Raw genomic sequence first — 19,046 nt, 5'->3', positions numbered from 1 at the left:
ACCAGTTAATAAAACCATTTTTTGATACTATTCATAGAACGAGGATCACTTTAATAATTTGCCCAGTACACTTCAGCAGTGATGCTCTGTGAGCTACAGCGTATAAAGTACAGTACACAATAGTAAAATGTGGAAGGGATCAAAAATTAGCAACTACTGACATTTACTATTGCATATTAATGTCTATCGTTTATGAGGTAACCTAAATACTCTTCCCAGCTGAATATATGTTTAATGATGCAGACTAGGTTTCATCAGAGGTGAATCCCATGGCAGTACCTGTAAATGCAGTAGATTACCCAGCCAAACAATATTCTCTCATAATGTTACTACACACCTTTTCCCCTTAGCGGTTTATCACCACATTAAAATAGCTGGGTCTAACCTGGTCACCCCATTGAAAAGGTTCTGACTATGCTACTGCATAAGAATAGTCTTTTTTTTCAGCTGGTAGAAGCGATAAGCACATGCCATGTTAAGCGTTACAAGCTTTATCATTCAATTTTCAGCCAGTGAACTGTCTCCTCATCCTTTATAATGTCTCTGAATAGAGAGGATGTAGCTCAGACTCACAACTGTAAGTTTATAAGTTCTCGTATTTACACATGAATCTGTTTCAAGAAAAAATGAGGCAGGAAATAGATGCTAAAGCTGTCAAATCTTTGCTCATTTGGGCCTTACAACATACTAATATGGAAGTTTGATCATCAGGACGAGGCACCATTTAGAGGAACAGTAATATCCATCTGTGGTAGCCTTAGCTAAGTTAGCAGCAGCCAAGTTAAAAGGTGATATTTTTTACTGTCATCATTACACTTCACACCTACCACCAAAGTAAATTTATTGCGTGACTTCATCAGTGATATTTTTTTCAAGGCAGAATCTTGAAAGACGGTGTTATGTTGGCATCTGAAACATAACCTACACATTGCGGATGGGCAGTCAGTGGTTGACTTTAGAGAAACGATGAAGACATAGGAGTTTATTCTAATTTAAAAATTGAAATGTTTTATTCCACCTTGATAAAGTGACTGCTGGGTTAGTGACAGCCAGTCAGAATTAGGCTTACCATGGCAGTTTTGCAGCAGGAGGTCTCTGAGTGTTGCATTTGTTTTCCAAACAGCAGTTTGAACTCCCATTAAAAACACATAAAAGGCACAATTGTTCTATGGTTACCCCAGCAGTTTAACAAGTTATTTCTGGAGGCAGCTGCAACCAAGACTGTCTCAGATGCATCCATGGCACGGGTACTAACAGTCACTGGCAGACCGACTACAGCCGGAGCTAGTTACACGGGTCTCAGCAGCGTGTTTTTCCACATTTTTAGTGGGGCTTCCCTTTAAAGGGTATTTCACTCATTCTTCAAAATTTCTTCATAATTCAGTGGTTGGGATGTAAATTAAGTCATTCAGAGTGGTTTGATGTGAAATGGTTTGTTGTAGAGAAACTTACTGACTCAGATTTCTTTACAGAGGTGACAGAAATCAGTCATGTCCACAACACAGTATAGCCATTTTATTTACTTTCCAGGGGCTGGAATGTAACAGAATCCAATATTGCGAATATGTATTCAGAATATAGCAATGAGGTATGTGTAAGTTACATTCTGTAAATACTTTCTACATTTTTAGGAGAATACTTTTAGAATAATTCCCCACTAAATAAAAAAGTCTTCAAAAGAAACTCCCATCAATAGTTATTTATTAACTATTTTAGAATAAGTGCATGGCATGTAGCAAGCATGCTCGTTAGACAAAATCTAAATAAGAGCTTTAATTAATAGCTTCCTGCTAAAGCCTGAGTAGACTGATAAATCAAAGTGATGATTCAGTTATTAATCTCAGTGTTACTGAGTCTGAGTAGGCTACTAAATTAATTTGATGAGCCAGTTATTAATTTTAGCATTACTGAGCTCTCTTGAGGGATGGTTAAATTAATGATCTGCTCAGTATTGAACATGTTTGCGAGTGATTGAACATGTACTGTACAGGAGATTTTGGGAGTAGCCGTGGACTGAAGCAGGCTGTGAGAGAGAGAAAAGCTGACTTGGCAGTTTTCATCCAGTAAAGAACAGAGCATTTCACATCAGGGAGAACACAAGAATTGAGCATTTCACACTCACATTCACACTCAAACCACTCTGAATGATTTTGCTGAAATGTTAATCATTGAATTATGCAGAATTTTGAAAAACACTTGAGTTCCCTTTTAATGTGGAGTAGGTATTTAATGTCAGTCCTGGGTACTTGCTGTATGTTGAATGTTTGTATCTCCTGATTAGAGAACTGTGAAGTCCTTCATTAAGTGAGGCAGGTCATTAGAGTGAGGCAAACATCTAATAATATGCGTGTGAGGGTGCCACCTAGCATTTAGTCCATTAACTACAACTTAGTCAGTGCATAATACAGAATGAACAAAGAACATACTCAGATCTGGTGAAACTGAATGTCAGCACAAACACCATCAGACCAAACGGCCTCAGAGAAAAGGTATCAGACCAAACGCAAGCTTGGTCGAGAATATAGTGGTTCGTATAACTTAGAAAACTATTATGTATCTCTATATAAATGCCAGTATAACATTTCCAGTTTTTTCTGACTGTGTTTGGTCTGACGGTGTTTGGTCTGACGTTCAGTTTCACCAGATCTGAGTCATGAAGTTTATCTCTGACTTGGGGGCCTAAGGATGTCCTAAAATGTACCCTGTAGCCCCGCCCAGTGCTATTTAACATATATTTGCATGTTGGTCAGTTTGAAAACGAAATTGAAAAGTGGAAAATGTAAAGTAAATGTCCAGCAGGTGGCGCCAATGTTCGTTTGCATTTGCCTTTTCATTCTGACACCTAAAGCGCGTCCGCGCCGAAAACTGAATCACAAACTGTCACTTTGCTGCTGATTTATCCATTTTGCATTTTCATTTTGTCAGATATGCAGCCGATTGCTGTGAAAAAGAAATAAGAACGTAAACACTGCATTTTGATTTTAGTTTTGACATGTATTCTGCATTTCATGAAGAAAAGCCAAAGCTAAAGTGAAGCTTGGATTTTATTTTCTCTATTAGCTTTTTCATTTTAGATTTGGCCATGAAAAACCAGAATAACGACTAAAATGAAATGACAAACAGCTGTTTTACATTTATTTTTTTATTTTTGTCACAAATGGCTCGTGCTTATGTGAAAAATGAAATTGCAAATGTAGGTATTTCATTTCATTTTCAATTTTGGCAGGATATTTGCGCAGATGATTGGAAAAAGAAAAGGCAAAAAAGAGGTTTGCATTTTCATTTTATGGTTTTAATTTATTATTTTTTTCTTTTTTGGCTGGATTTGCCTCCCATACTAAACAGGTCCTGTTCAACCCCTCCAATTTTCAGCCCAATGTTGAGCCGTTACTATTACCCAATCAGGGCGCTGGAGGCGGGGCTTGATTGAATAGGGTGGGATTTAAAATAACAACCGTTCCGCCTTTTTCTGTGACCGCGTGGTTCCAGTGTGAAGCCGCTTCAGGCCAGGTGGTGGCGCTAATTCTGCAACCATAACTTTCTCCAACTGCACTAAAGCGGAGAAGCAGAAGGTTGTCCACGCCTCCGCGCTCATACAGTGTTGATGGAGGAGCAGATACAAGAGCTGAACTGTTGAAGGTAGGAAGCTGTCCGACACTTTAACACTCACTGTTCTTCATTCACTCTGAGACAAACAGCTGGAGACACATTTGAGTTCTGAAAATAAGATTTAATGGGTTTAAAATAGATTAAACAACACAGAAGCAGCTTCATTCAAACAGAGCTGAGTAATGTGAGCTGCTGGGCCAGAATATTTAATGGAGTTTTTGTATTTATTTATGATTTACACTATAAACAAGCTACGTGGAAAACTTCCATTGTGTTAACAATGCTCTTGTCTAGTGGACTAAAATGCTGTTTTGCTTTCAGGCCAACGCTGCCCAGTTAGTTTTAAAGAGTCTTTTGGAAAATTCTTGGCTTATCATATAAGCTTCTGTACTTTTGTGTGTTCATGTTATCAAGTCAGCTCCTTCTTTGTCAAACAAGCTGTAGAAATGAGTCCTTTAGTCCTTTGTGACTTTCTCTGCTCCACTGTCAGTTGTTGAACACATACAACCATCTTACCAAATAATCATAAAAAAACAAAAAGATGTCATACCAATATTAATCACGTAATTATAATATGTGTAGAAATATTGACTAAAGTTATGCAAAGTGGGTGAAATTGTATAGCTATTTGTACAAATGTGGTGAGCAGATCAGTTTGTTCAATATGAAGTGCTTCCTGAGAGCTGTGAATGTCTGGGTGGGGGTTGGTGGTCAATAGCTGGTAGATTAAGAGCTGGTAGGAGTGTCTGTGGTGGGTGTCTGAGGCCTAGAGAGGGGGAGGTTTAGTGTGTTGGAGCAGTTCAGGAGCTTGATGGTCTAGTTCAGGTGTTCCTGTCTCTGTCCTGGAGACCACATGCTCTGTATATTTTTGTGAATGAGGTGTTCTAGATAAAGGAAGGCAAAACTGTGTGTAGTGTGGGGTCTCCAGGACTGTAACTGAGATCCAAAGTCTAGTTGTAGAAACTTTCCTGAAAGCTTGATCTTTCACTCTTTCTCCAGAGAGCATGAGTGTGAATAGAGTGTGATGGGGCTGGTAGTCATATTCACAATGAAGTAGTTGTTCCTGCAGGAACGACTTCATAAAATACAATAAAATAAAATAAAATCATTTTAATTGGAGTGTGGGTGTGTCATTAGCATAAGCCCCGCCCTTCCTACCCACTTCAATCTGATAGGATGCACTCAGATGTCTAGTTTTGATTGACAGTGATTTCCATGAAAAACTGTAAATGAGAGACACCCAGAAGAGACCAAGAGTTGTATTGGAGATACCGTTTTACAGTTCAGTGTGTCACATCATATTAGTACATTATGTGTTAGCTAAAAAGTGTTAAGACCTAAACAAAATGGATTCATATGGACTTGGAGGTGATTTATGACTTATATTTTCCACAGATTCTGAGGCTGAGATTTTCATATTCAGGGACTGATGTTCACCAGAGAATTGGATAACACTTTGTTAGTGGGTAAGTGCATAAAGTTGTGTGTGTGTGTTACTTTCTGTAGAATAGTCCCCAATATATTGACTTTAATATTAATGCCAGATTTGCTGCTTTTGTATATATTACAAATTAAGATCTCAGGCAATAGATTGATCAGAACAAGACTTTTATCGACCAGGTACATTTGCATATGCAAGGAATTTATCTTTTTATTAAATACTGCATGCAGTAAAGGATAATTTCAATCTATTTTGAGGCTTTTGACTTCAGTAGGTCAAACTACAGCCTGTCAGGGGGTTTTATAGACAAATGTGAAAATCAGGAGCGTTCTTGAACTCTGGGCAGATCAAAGCATCTGTATCAAGCTTGTCGAATTGTATTGGAACAAGAAAAAGAAAACAAAAGTAAAATGCAATCAACATATGTGAGGATGTTTTTTTAATGCAGGAAAATTAGTCAGATCTCATGTGATCAAAGAGGGGGTGCATTTTTGTAAAAAGTGCAAATGGAATCTGGCCAGAGCCAAATATGATGCGGGCACGGAACACAATGCAAGGTTTAAAAAGGCTCATAATCCAAGTGCTATATTGAGTACAATTTCTAACAAGCTAACTGATACCTCATACAAACTAATGTAGTAAATAAAGTCTGACAGTTAGCTCTCTCCCTGTGACCCAAGCCACATTCATGTAATGTTAGAAGCCAAACTGGAGTAAAAATGCATGTATTTTTTGAAACAGACTAAGACCCAAAGTATAACAAACTAACTTACTGCTCTTCTGGAGTATGAATATGTCATCAAATATCTGAACATCAGTCCAATGCCAGTGTGTGTGTGTGTGTGTGGCGATTCATATATATATATATATATATATATATATATATATATATATAGTAAATACACATACACATATGATTTTAATATTATTTTGCATTAAATGTGAGGGCTTTGGTAAGTGACACTCTTTCCTGAGCCCCCAGCTTAAACACACAGCTACAGTGCTGAATCTGCTAAATCAGAGGTTCATAAACTTTTATTGCCAGGTAATGTTTGCCCTGCAACCCACACAATAAAAGTCAAAGATTTTCAGCCACTTTTACTCAGCGTTCTGTTCTGTCAATCAACAAACGCAGCAGCACACCATGATAAAAAAATTACACATGCATAGGCCTGCATTGGTGAGATGTGTGATAAATGTCACTTATTTGTTCTGTAACTAGATGTAATCCATTCAACCTTTACCTTTACTATGAACACTTTAATACATTTTATTCATATTTAGTTGGTTATTACATCTGGAAGCTTTGAGTGGCGACCACATGTCTGTACTGCTGTATTTTGATTTGTTTAGTGTCTCCTACTGCAGTTTTTTCTTAGTTCAGTGTTTGGATAATACTGGAATGGCAGCCCAGGCACCATGACTGCTTTAGATGGGATATTTATTCATTTAAAGAGTAAAATTACCTTTTCATTTAATCACAGTTTTAGTCTCCTGGCAGTATTGGTACCTTTTTTCCTGCTGCATTCCTGTTTGCCAGTTGTACAAAATCATCCTGCAGCTGAATCACTGGTACAGCATGACCATTTTCTCTTATTTCCAGAAAAAAAAGAAATGCAGTACCCAATTCTGATCCATCTAGGATCCATCTATTGGAACCCATCATTTAGCTTTAGTGATTGCAGTGCAGTTCATTGCTTATTGTTCTCTATGTAACTGTTGTTCCTGCTGCTTTCAGATTGACCTGCAACTCTTTTAGTGAGTACTGCCTTCTCTGTTAACTTCATTATAAGTCCATGGGAAATCTTGCGTTACCATCTTGCAAAATCATTAGTTGTTTCCATTAATATTTCAATTGCATGTTATCAAACTGGTTGTACTGACAGGGATGTTCAAGGTGTTTGCGAAGGCTTTTTTTTCCGTGTTTAATAATGACGTCCCTAAGAATTTTAGGAAGCTTCTTTACGTTCACCACGATTGCCTCTTGTTGCATGGATTTTTTTCCTAACAGATGGCAAATTTTTTTATAATGACAGCAGGTGCAATTTGCGCAAGAACATTTATATTTTGCAGCATTGATATGTAGAACTTGTTTTTATTTTTAACTGTGACATATTTTTAAAATATTGTATGAATATGTTTTTCCGTATTTGTTTTGTTTTTTTGTTTTATTTATGCTTATGATTACATACTTTTTTGGTGTATTTATAAGATCAAAGTCAACAGACATTTCCATTAGTTGTGTACAATTTAAGTGGCTATACGTGCTGGTAGTATTTTAAATAACAAGTATTCAGACACTTTTGTTTTTACTCACTGAGGTATTTCCTGCAGTCCATAAACATACATACATATACATCAACTAAACCACTTATCCTTCTGGGTCGCGGTGGGTGCTGGAGCCTATCCCAGCTGTCATTGGGCGGAAGGCAGGATACACCCTGGACAGGTCACCAGTCCATCACAGGGCAGACAGACAGACATACACATTAACACACACTCACACCTAGGGGCAATTTTAGCATGTCCAATTGGCCTGACTGCATGTTTTTGGACTGTGGGAGGAAACCCACGCAGACATGGGGAGAACAGGCAAACTCCACACAGAAATGACCCTGGTCACCCGGCCGGGAATCAAACCCAGGCCATTCTTGCTGTGAGGCGACAGCACTACCCACTGCGCCACCGTGCCGCCCAGTTCATGAACATTTTAAAATATTCTTTGCAGCAGCTGTGTTTGTTGTTCTTGTTGATGTTGCTGTTGACATTTTTCTGTCTCTGTCTTGTTTGTACCTCTGCCTCTCAGTGCAGTCTCCCTCAGCATTTCTGAAATTACCGAATAATTGCTTCTTGGGTGAGAAAAGTCTGGATTTTAAATTAGTTGTCCAATTGGTAGTATTACTAAATTTTTCAAAGGCTCTGAATGCTCATTTAACCTGGCTTCATAGCCAAGCTATTAAGATCTCTAAACAGCTTATTGCTGAGCTTGTGGACCCGGGTAAAAAATTTATTTTAATTGGTTATCTAACACTGTTACTGTTATTTATTTGCTGATTTTAATATATTACAGAAGAAAAACAACATTAAAATCTGGTGTGTGTAAAAGCTCGGGCTCCCCCTCAGTCAATGATGGTTGTAGTCAAAGAGTGCAGTTTTTGACTACAGCACACTGTGTTGCCTCTGGTTTATTTAAGAGTTGTTTGCAATCTTCAGACATTGACATTTCTGATGATATCACAGTAAGATCACCTTCTGACAATCTTCCTGCAGATGTTTGTGCAACAACACTGCACAGTAGGCCAGTCCATCACTGTTCCTGTGCCAGCCAAATCATTTTGCAGGTCTTGGGCAGTGAGGCAGGGGTTTTGCTTTGCATAGCTTGCCAGTCTACAAGCAGTTTTTTTCCAGAGATATTACTTGGTCTTCCAGTATATCACTTTGACTTCAGTAGGTGTCCTTAACATGTTTTTATTCTTAATGCCATTTCAGACAGTGAACGTTTATAAACAGGAAGTAATCAGATATTTTAGATTCTTCTTTTGCTTTGTAAGAGTCGATTATATTTAGCTTCAGATTCTCAGACAGCTGTTTAGATGAACCCACGGCTGTGAAATGTAAGACATTTGAAGGATCACCTAATTTATTATGCTCTGAAATTGTCTGTACATGATTTGGATTAAGGCTGAATGAGTCAAATAATCTTTGAGACCTTTCAAAAAATGTACATAGGATAAAACATACCGAGTTTAGAGTATTTTTTTTTTTTAACTTCAAGGCATGATGGTGGCATTTTTCAAATAATTCTAGTCATTCTTGCCATTCTTTGCCCCGGAAATTCCGATATTTAAACTATGGAATGATGACTTGAGTGGTCTATATTGTCTATTAGAGGAATTTAAGTCATAAGGTGATATGGCTTTTCCACATCAGATAGAAGTTTATTCTTTCTTTCCACCTTCTACCAGTTGATGTAAGTGGAGCATTCATGATTTGGATGAGACCACTTTTGTTGCATTGCACATTGATTTTGGATTTTCTTTGTTCTTCTTTCAGTAATGAACGAAGTCTTCTCCAGCACTTTTCTACCCAGCTTAAATGTGCTTCCATAATCACATCAGAGCATTCCACCAAGAAGGAAGTAAAACTGCTGAAACAGTTGAAAGATAAGAATATGGCATCCAGAAGACGTTCCACTGCTCAGCAAATGTCATCTGGTGCCCTCCACATGACCACATCTAACAGACAAACACGGAAACGCAGCAAGAGCAATCACTGTTGCTTAGAGTGTGGGAAGAGTTTTACTCTACAGATTTCTCTGAAAATACACGAGTGCGTTCACACAAGAGAGAAGCCGTATCACTGCTCAGAATGTGGAAAGAGTTTTACTCAGCAGGCTTCTCTCCGACAACACATGCGTATTCACACAGGAGAGAAGCCGTATCACTGTTCAGAGTGTGGGATGAGTTTTACTCAGCAGAGTACTCTCCGGCAACACAAGCATATTCACACAGGAGAGAAGCGATATCACTGCTCAGAGTGTGGGAGGAGTTTTACTCGACTGAGCTCTCTCCAAAAACACCAGCGCATTCACACAGGAGAGAAGCCGTATCGCTGCTCAGACTGTGGGAAGTGTTTTACTCGGCAGAGTACCCTACACGAACATCAGCGCATTCACACAGGAGTTAAACCATATTACTGCTCTGAATGTGGGAAGAGTTTTACTCAACGGACTAATCTCCAACAGCACCAGCTCATTCACACGGGAGAGAAGCCGTATCACTGCTTGGAGTGTGGGAAGAGTTTTAATCGTCACAGACATCTCCAAGAACACCAGCGCATTCACACAGGAGAGAAGCCGTATTACTGCTCAGATTGTGGGAACAGTTTCAGGCATTCAAAGACTGCAACAAGACACAAGTGCTTTAAGAGCAGTGATGGAAACGAACAGGAATGAGAGTAACCATAACACATTCCAGGAGAAAAAGTCTCCAGGGAGTGGTGCTTCCAGCCCAGAATTCAAACTGTTTTTAAGGTAAAGCCACCTATTATTTAACACTGTTCCTGAAACATGAGCATAAATTGAAATATGATTTCCTGTGTTGAACACCAAGTCAAGCCTAAAGCTTATACCACCAATTAAGGTGTGGTACTGCATATTCTCCCCAAAATGATTCCTTTATCTGTTGAAAACAATTAAGAGGCTCCACATTCAATAATAAGAGGTTCTTTGCTCTCTAATGTATTATATCTAAAAAAGTATTTTATTTCTCATGTAATAATGGATATTTTGACACACATTTGACAGTGTGCTTGACTCCTTAAATCCCACTTTGCTCCTTTGATTCCTACACATTAACTAGTTAATGGTTGTGGCTATGAAATTGCCACTTTGCCTTCCCTTTGAACCTTTAGGATATGTTGTCCGTATGCTGTAGTTTCGAAATATTTGTGCCTGGGACTGCAATAAAGGAGACATGACTCTGAAGACTGCAACAGGGAAGTTTTTTTGCTGTGCTGGGTAGAATGAACAGCTTTGTAATGGAGACACTGGAGTATGAAGGACTGCAAGATAGCAAGCTATCTGAGTGACGTATTGGCGACCTCTCCTCAGTATGGTTTACACATGCCTGTTCTACACGGCATAAAGTCACATACAAGCCTAGAGTACAACTCATCCATGAACTTTCCATTATTGTATTCATAGACTAAATACTCGTGTCTGTGTTCTTTGTGACACTCGGAGAGTGACTGTTCTTTGAGAAGGGCAATGTCACATGAGATAAGGACGTGTTTATGCCAATCTCAAATCTGTTCTGCCAGACATAGTGGTGGCCTATGGTTCAAGAGTTTGAACTGGGTATATCATTGTAGAACTGGGATAAAGGTGACCAATACGGATGTTCAAAGCCTTGGGGCACACTGAGAGCGACTCTTGTTGATGTCATTAGGATGCACATGAGGGATATTTTCTTTGTTTTCTAAATCTCACCACTGACACTGTCTTCAGTTATGTTCCTGAATCAATCCAAGTATGCATTGTAATAGTTTTGATTTGTAATGATGATTCAATATGCATATATGTGAAGTGTCTAATTTACATATAATTTGCGTAAAAGCATTACTACTTTGACCAGGTCTGTGTTATGTGGCACTTGGACACTTGGGTGCTCTTAAGCACCCACTGCCCCCCAATTCTCTCGTCATTTTCTTTAAGCTTTTGCGCATTAGTTTTTTTTTTTGTTGTTGTTGTTCTTCTGCTGCCCTGGCCAGGGTGTATCCTGCCTTCTGCCCAATGCCAGCTGGGATAGGCTCCAGCACCCCACCGCGACCCAGAAGGATAAGCGGTTTAGATGACAGATGGATGGATGTTCTTCTGCTTTTATTTTTAAAGTAATATTCCTTTTTTATGTTCCTGTAAACCTGAAAAAATCATATTAAATTTTGTGTATTCTTTTGAAAATCATAATGGGGTCCACTCTTTAGTAAGAAAAAAAAATGAATGGGTGTTTTTAATAATTTATAAATTTTAATTTTAGTCATGCTGTGGTAAATCTTTCTAACACTAAATCAGCATTACCTTGCTTTACCTTTTGTGATCAGAACAAGAAGCTAGTTACTAAAACATAACGGTCTTGTGTATATGTGAGTAATGGATGACCAGGGGCAGTCCGTACTTCATGGACGTTTCTCTGCATATGCAGCTCAAACAAAGAAATCTGAACACTAAATGAGTCACCATGTGACACCTGCATGTGATGTCACTGGGGCTGTATCACCTCATGACTCACTGCAGACTTCTTTAGGGACCTGGATCTTCTCCCACACTCCAAGTAAACAGGAACCCTGGTGGTCATCCACTACTCACATAAGCAGTTACATTTATAACTACCATTATGTTTTGTGTCACCTGACTGCCAGGGACTTATCTTACCTACTGTATGATTTGTACCCAAGCCGTCACGAGGAGTGCATCAGATGTGGCCCCTGACGTAGGATACTGCACCCAGCTTCAAGTCCAATGACACCATCACATTGAAACTGTAGAATTGGGGGAAAAAGTGCAGGGTGTAGATTATGCGGCTGCTGCACAGATGTCAATGAAAGGAACTCCTTTTAGGGCAGTTCAGGATGTGGTGATTCCCCTGATGAAGTGTGTAATAGCCTAGTTGTCAGCTATGTAAGTCACCTCAATAACATTGACCAGCCAGTGTGAAAGGTGCTTCCTGGAGAGCTGGGATCTCTCTTGGCTTTTGAAAACCATATGAACAGCTGATCTGTCTTCTGCACCTTCACAGTAGCAGAGACGTAGTACCTCAGTGCTTTCACACGGCGCAAGAGCTGTCTCTTGGTGTTTGACTGGTCAGTGTACGCAGGAAGTCTGGATTCGGCCTTAAAGTCACATACGAGTCATCCGAACCCCACTAAAGGCAAAAGGGGCTGACAGATAACGCATGTAGGTCACATATGTGCTTTGCAGTGGCCAAGGTGAACAAAAGTTTGGTTTTTAGTGACAACCACTTAAAAGTAGCTTGCTCCAAGGGTTCAAATGGAGTGTCAAATGGAGAGCTCCTAAGGTGGTGGCCAAGTCGAGAAGGGCCAGTGGAGCTTCCAAGCCCCTATCATGAAGGCTATGACTAGCTTGTGAGGGCCCAGTGATGTGCAGAAAGTGAGACCTCCCAGTCCGAAAAACCTTGTATACAGTTTGAGTAGAAAGAACTCTCATAGTCAGAATTGTGTTTAATGACTCTGGGAGAGCTCAATGACAGGAGGTGGTTCTAAGGGCCACAGCTGGAAGTAATCCGATTGTGGATGCCACACTTCTCCCCCAACCCGAGTTAGATGGTTCTTCTGTATAGGGAGTTTCTACATAACATCCATTAGTAGAGATAGAAGCAGAGGAAACCAGAGGCTACCAGGAAGACCTGATGTCATTCTCTTTGAACTCCAGAATGAGAGGCAGCAGGGGAAATGCAGAGACCAGCTCCCTCAGACAGTTGTGGGCCATGGCATCCTGTCCCTAGCGGGCTTTCTTGGTTCCACTCTGAGGACTACAGATGACAGTGAGTCGTGTCTGATAAGGTGAAGAGGTCCACCTATGCCTGCCTATATTTGTCCCAAATCAAATTGGCCACATCTTGGTGGAGGCTCCAGTGGCCGATATAGTGGCACCCAAGATAGACAGCAGAGCATTGCTCCAAGCACATATCTGCCCTGGAAATTTGGAAGAAAATGGTTTAGTTTCACTGCTCATAGCTCAAGGCGGTTGATATCCTTCTGGGCAACTTCTGTTGTCCACCTGTGCCTCCAAACAGCACCCCATTATGTTATAGATGCATTCGTTGTCACTACCTCCCTGTATGCTGGCAGCTGACCCATTATTGTTTTGGACGTGAGGAACTGTAAGAACCCCTGTGGTCTGAGGGCCTCCAGACACATGGAATATGGACTCGAGCGTGCCTGTGGCAAAGTAGGTTTAATTGGAGAGATATCAGCTACATCTGGAAGCTTCTCAAGTAGTGCCTCCTTAACGCAATGAAACGTAAGGAGACCCTGAAGCCACAGAAATTTAGGTAGTACACCCTTGCGCCCAGCCTCAGGTGACTGATGAACAGCAGAATTGCCTGTGCATTGGTCTATGGTAGTAAGGCCTTCATCATTTGGGCCATCTGGCTTTTAGTCTGCCAAAAGCTCTCTCTACACACATACTTGCTGTGCTCTGTCTGTAGTTATACATGTGCTGATCCTGTGTAATCCCGTCACCTCCAAGATATGGTTTCTGTAGCCATGGTATGCTCCATCCGCTACAATAGATGCTGGAACAGAAACACCTTGAAATTCCTCCATGATGGAAAAGTTTTCCAGACTGACCTTTCCAGAAGATGGAGGAATTGCCAAACAGTTTTGCATTATGCCAACCTGCACTGATATCCCAAAACATTAGCTTGCGGTCCACGACACCCTGCAGCAGTATGGAGTAGTAGCCTTCCCTATTGTAACAATCTGCCTGACTATTATGTTAGGCTAGCCCCATTTATCCCTGAAGCCATTGATGTATTTCGCAGGTGGGACCTTGATTAGCAGTGGCTTCAGGTTGTGGACAATGGTAGAGACTACCTCTTGTGTTACCGTGCATGCTGTTGATATGCCTATGCCAAAGAGGTGCGAGATGGATCGGTACTCAATATTTGTAGAGAGCCTCCATAAGGTCATTCCAACACTTTGCTCCACTGTAAGAGGAACTCTGTAGCATGTTCTTTGTCTCTCCAGGTGAGGTCTCAGGTTATTGCCAAGATACATGTATGTGTCTCTTCGCATCCTTACATTATCTGTTACTTTTACTGGCCATATGGAAATATGATTTTTACGAGGTAACGCACAGAGCTGATCTCAAGATCAGACCATTAGCTTAATTGAAAGATAAATAAATAAATAAGCATGTCAAGTATGTGCACAGGACGTTTTCTGATTCATTTTACATTAGACATTTTAGTTTATACAAATAAATACATCAAAATTGTTCTGGACAACTAAATATTTTTAAAAAATTGCTTTATTTTAGGGTGAGATTAAATGGTACAGCGCTACTAAAAGCATGCCAACTACAGCCAACACAAGTTAACTTTGAATGATAATAGCTTAATATTTCTTTAAGCATGATTTATAATGTCTATGTGTCTGCCTTGTGATGGACTGGCGACCTCTCCAGGGTGTTTCTTGCCTTTTGCCCAATGAGCACTGGGATAGCCTCCAGCAACCCCAGCAACCTAGAAGGATAAGCAGCTTAGATGAATGAATACCATTAGTCACTGTGGAACCATTTAAGCCCAGTACACTCCATTTAAGCCTTGATCAATGTGTTTCAATGAGGAGTTCCTCTAATTATGAACTTGGATCCATTCTTACTGCACTCTTGTGTGAAAGTGTTTTATAATAACAATTCTATGTATCCTTTTATTTTACTGACCTAATTTACAACTATAATTAGAGCTATACGTTACAAACGACACATTGTTTAAAACTATTGTATTAGCATCAGCTAATGAGTATCATTTGTATTCAGTGAGAAAAACAACAACAAAAAGACAAAACTACAGCATCTGGTTACGGTAGCAGTTGGGAGAACAGAGAATCTCAGGCGACCCTGTCCCCTGCAACTTCCTCCAGCTTATTCCAGGGGACCCCAAGTCGGTCCAAGGTCAACTTGGGTCCTAGGACGACCTCAGGGTCTCATGCCAGTAGGCCATGGCTGGTAAACCCTCCACCAGGAGGCAGCCAGGGGGCATCATAATCAAATGCCCAAACCACCTCAAGTGGCTCCTCTCAACGTGGAGAAGTAGCAGCTCTACTTTGATCTCCTCCCCGATGACTGAGCTCCTCACCCTATCAAGTAGAGTGTAGCCCGCCACCCTTCAAGGAAAGGTAATTTTCACCGCTTGTATCCGCAATCTCATTCTTTCAGTCACAACCCAAAGCTCAAGACTATAGGCGAGGGTTGGGATGTAGACTGACCGGTAAACAGAGAGCTTTGCCTTATGGCTCAGCTCTTTCTCCACCTTTACAGTCTGGTACAGCAACCGCATTACTGCTGCCATCTGTCCCAGCCAGCAACCGATCTCACAATCTCTCTTTCCATCACTCGTGAACAAGACCCCCTACTTCTCCACCTGGAGTGGGCATGCCTCCAACTATTACAGTAGCATCAGCTAATGAGTATCATTTGTTTTCAGTCAGAAAAATGACAACAAAAAGAAAAAACTACAACATCTGTCCAAAAATTGTAGAGGCATGTCACCTTTACCATAAGGGCACAATAAAAAACTTGTCTATGCCAGCAAAAAACGTTTGGAGTGGACAGAAAATCTTTAAGGGAGAGAGTAAAGGCCAAGATCAGAGTAGTGGCTCATCAGGGAAGGGAGACCTTCTTCAGTTCAGCAGTAGAGCGGGAGATTTTGGAGTGTCTTCCAGTAGGCTGTAAACAATAAGTTAAGGTATGCAAAATAAAGGCTAAGTTTAATGGAATAAATGAAGAATGAAAAATGTGAGGTTGCAACGTGATCTAAAGGTGGTTACACTAATATGTCCATGTCTTTTTACAATCCTGGCAGGTCCTGTGCGACTGGGGTTGGGGTTTCATTCCAGCAGACCTTTTAGATTTTGATGAGAATCATATTCTGGCTGGTGACATTCAGAGCCCGTTCACGAGGGGAATACCAGGGTGAAAGTCATAAGGAAATGGAAACAAAAAAACAAATAAAAAGGAAAGAAAATCATCCAACTAATAAAAAAATGGCATTTTTTATTTCATTTTTTAAATACTTAACATGTAACTGAATACATTTTTGTTTTTATATTTTTACCTTTTTATATTTTCAATAAATCATCATGTGGGCTTTTTGGGCACACACATGGGCTTAAATGGTGCCACAGTACTAATTAAGCCCATAATAGACTTTTGGCTTACTTCTTAAATATCTCCAATTTTCATTCTAAAATGTACATAAAATAGTGAATACTTTTTCAAATGAGATTAATCTTGCATTTTCCTAACAGATATTCATTACAAATCGTCAATATCTATGAAAAACACCTGAAAAAAAGATTTTGGTGGGCTTAATGGGTACATTTACCTAATACTTTTACTCATACTCAAGCAATTTATCACTACATTACCAGTACTTTTACTTAAGTAGGGATTTTCAGTATTCGTTCCACTCCTGGAATCTGCCTACAGATAATCACTACAGATCCCTGGAGGTTCTAGCAGAAGAGGAGACAGAGCAAGCATTGAAACAAGAAGCTAGAAATGCAAGTATGCAAGCAAATATAACTACTGAAAACTCTACAGAATAACGAAAAAAAAACAATGTTAATGAATTTTGAACTAAAAAATTTTGAGGAATTTGGATGGATCCTCTGACTCCTTTTGTTCTTCCACCTCTGTCTTTTCCATTCTTTTCATTTCCCAATTCTAATTCCAGTCCCTCTTCATTCTATATACACTGAGTGGACAAAGTAATTGCAATGCCGGTCTTTGAGCTGCACCTATGAGATGCCCACATTTTAAACAGCCAGCTGGAAGTTATGTCTATTTCAGGCTCTACGTTTGTACTAAAAACTTGATTGTCTTGTACTGTATATATTAGACATGTCTTGTACTGTATATATTAGTCTCCATTGGTCTCTTTCATGAACGAGTCATTTCTAATGAGGGAGCAGGTCTTTAAGCATTAACTGTATCATATGTAGTTACTCAGATCTGCTCACATGCAGCATGCTTTACTATTAGACACAGCTTATAGATCTGAATGTTCTGGTCACTCGGTGTAGACTGCAGCCCTCCTGCCTTCCCTAACACGCTTTCCTTCTTTTAATTCTGTATCTGTTACAGTCTAAAGGGTCAGTGGGCATGTTCAGGGACTGCCGAATTTAGACCAGTTTTTGTTTGGAAAGAATACCAAATAACTCCTGAAGAAGAATTAGTGTTACTTCAAAAATAATCTGAACAACTCAAAAAAGAGCAAAATAGGAATTAATTTAAAGATGCTGTTACCTTACACCGCAGACCAGTCAAACTTAAAGTAGTTTCACCACACATTAAAGCTTTATATCTCACAGACAATGAACAGTAAAGCATTGTTCACTGAGCTAACTTAAACTATTATTATCATCATCAAACTTATTTTGATAAAAGTTTGTAATTGAGGTTAATCCTGCTTTTGAAGTGAAAAATGGAAGTCAGCCTAAAAAAGCTTAAACAAAAGCCTGTAGTTGATTAAAAAAAATACAACGAAGTGTACATTGAACTCAGTTTTCAAACTAATGTATGGTGTTGTCTTGGTTTTCTTTTGCACACGACTAAAAATAAGAACACTGTGTTCCTGAAAATGTTCCAGATATTCCTTACATACCTCACTGACTGAAGAGCATTGCTCTCCTTTACGGTTTTGCATTTGAGCTGCTTCTTTTACAGTTCTCCACCTCCCTGAGAAAGAGGCAGTTGAACAGTTACTCCAGTCAGCTGAAAGCAAAACCAGAATCTCTTAAATCCTAAAAGCTTTCTATTGTAAATATTTGGTAAAGATGGAGAAATAATATCACAAATTGAAGTGAATGAATATAGAAGTACACAAATAACACAACACAGCACAATAGGATGTACTGTAGTATTAAGCTACATCTTCTTTATGTGTCATTTGTTTTATAGGCAACTAGTTAAGCAGCTAATTTAGTCTAGTTATTATCAGTAAACACACTTTAAGAAGTCTTTAACTGAGGGTAATGCTCCTTTTTAGTGAAAGATCCTGCAGAGCTGCATCTGTACACTGTACAAGAGCAAAGAAAGTCAGAGAGAGCACGCTAGATCACAGCTCACATGAGTGACTCACATCCACAATTCAACCATTCTGGAAGAATTTTGCAAATGAAAAAAATCACTCACTGTACTTGTACTGTTTCTTCTTTCTGGGTGCTGCAATACTGACACAGAGAAAAGTGACAAACACAAACACAAACTACAGCTTCAAACTCTTTAACACAAATACGATTTTTTATCTTTATATAAAAGAAATACATACATGAAATTTCTTTAAAATATATTTAGAAATGTTTAAATATTTCTATTTATTGTTATTTTTTGAAAATAACAAACATAACATGCTGAAATGCTAAAGCACATTCACAATATACAACCAACAAACTGTATAACACCTCTGAAACACTGCTTATTCATACAACTGCACAAATGTTCATAACATCCTGTAAAAGTATACAGTAATATACTGTAATAACAATCTCTGCACATGACATCACATATACATATATCTCCTTAGCTCCTTTTACGTTCACCCTGGAGAGCAGCAAGGACGCCGTGTAACAGGGTGTGGAGACACAGTTTTCTTTTTATTCTGAAAACACCACAATTCGCTTAGCTTTTCAGCCAGCATACAAATTAAAGAGCACATTTGTGGTGGAGCTATTGGAGAGGGGCATGGTCAGA

General features: G+C 39.4%; 1 protein-coding gene across 1 annotated transcript; it reads left to right on the top strand.

Annotated features, from left to right (window-relative positions):
* The first annotated feature begins 3,575 nt into the window (after window positions 1-3,575).
* Window positions 3,576-10,337, top strand: LOC118827373 (gastrula zinc finger protein XlCGF7.1-like). Its single transcript, XM_036598711.1, has 3 exons — window positions 3,576-3,639; window positions 5,005-5,075; window positions 9,104-10,337. The coding sequence occupies exon 3, from the start codon at window positions 9,222-9,224 to the stop codon at window positions 10,002-10,004; it is 783 nt and encodes a 260-aa protein (XP_036454604.1). The 5' UTR covers window positions 3,576-3,639; window positions 5,005-5,075; window positions 9,104-9,221; the 3' UTR covers window positions 10,005-10,337.
* Window positions 10,338-19,046: the final 8,709 nt, after the last annotated feature.

The sequence above is a fragment of the Colossoma macropomum genome, unplaced genomic scaffold (genome assembly GCF_904425465.1).
Source record: "Colossoma macropomum unplaced genomic scaffold, Colossoma_macropomum, whole genome shotgun sequence".
NCBI lineage: Eukaryota > Metazoa > Chordata > Actinopteri > Characiformes > Serrasalmidae > Colossoma > Colossoma macropomum.
This window is presented reverse-complemented; position numbering and strand designations above follow the sequence as displayed.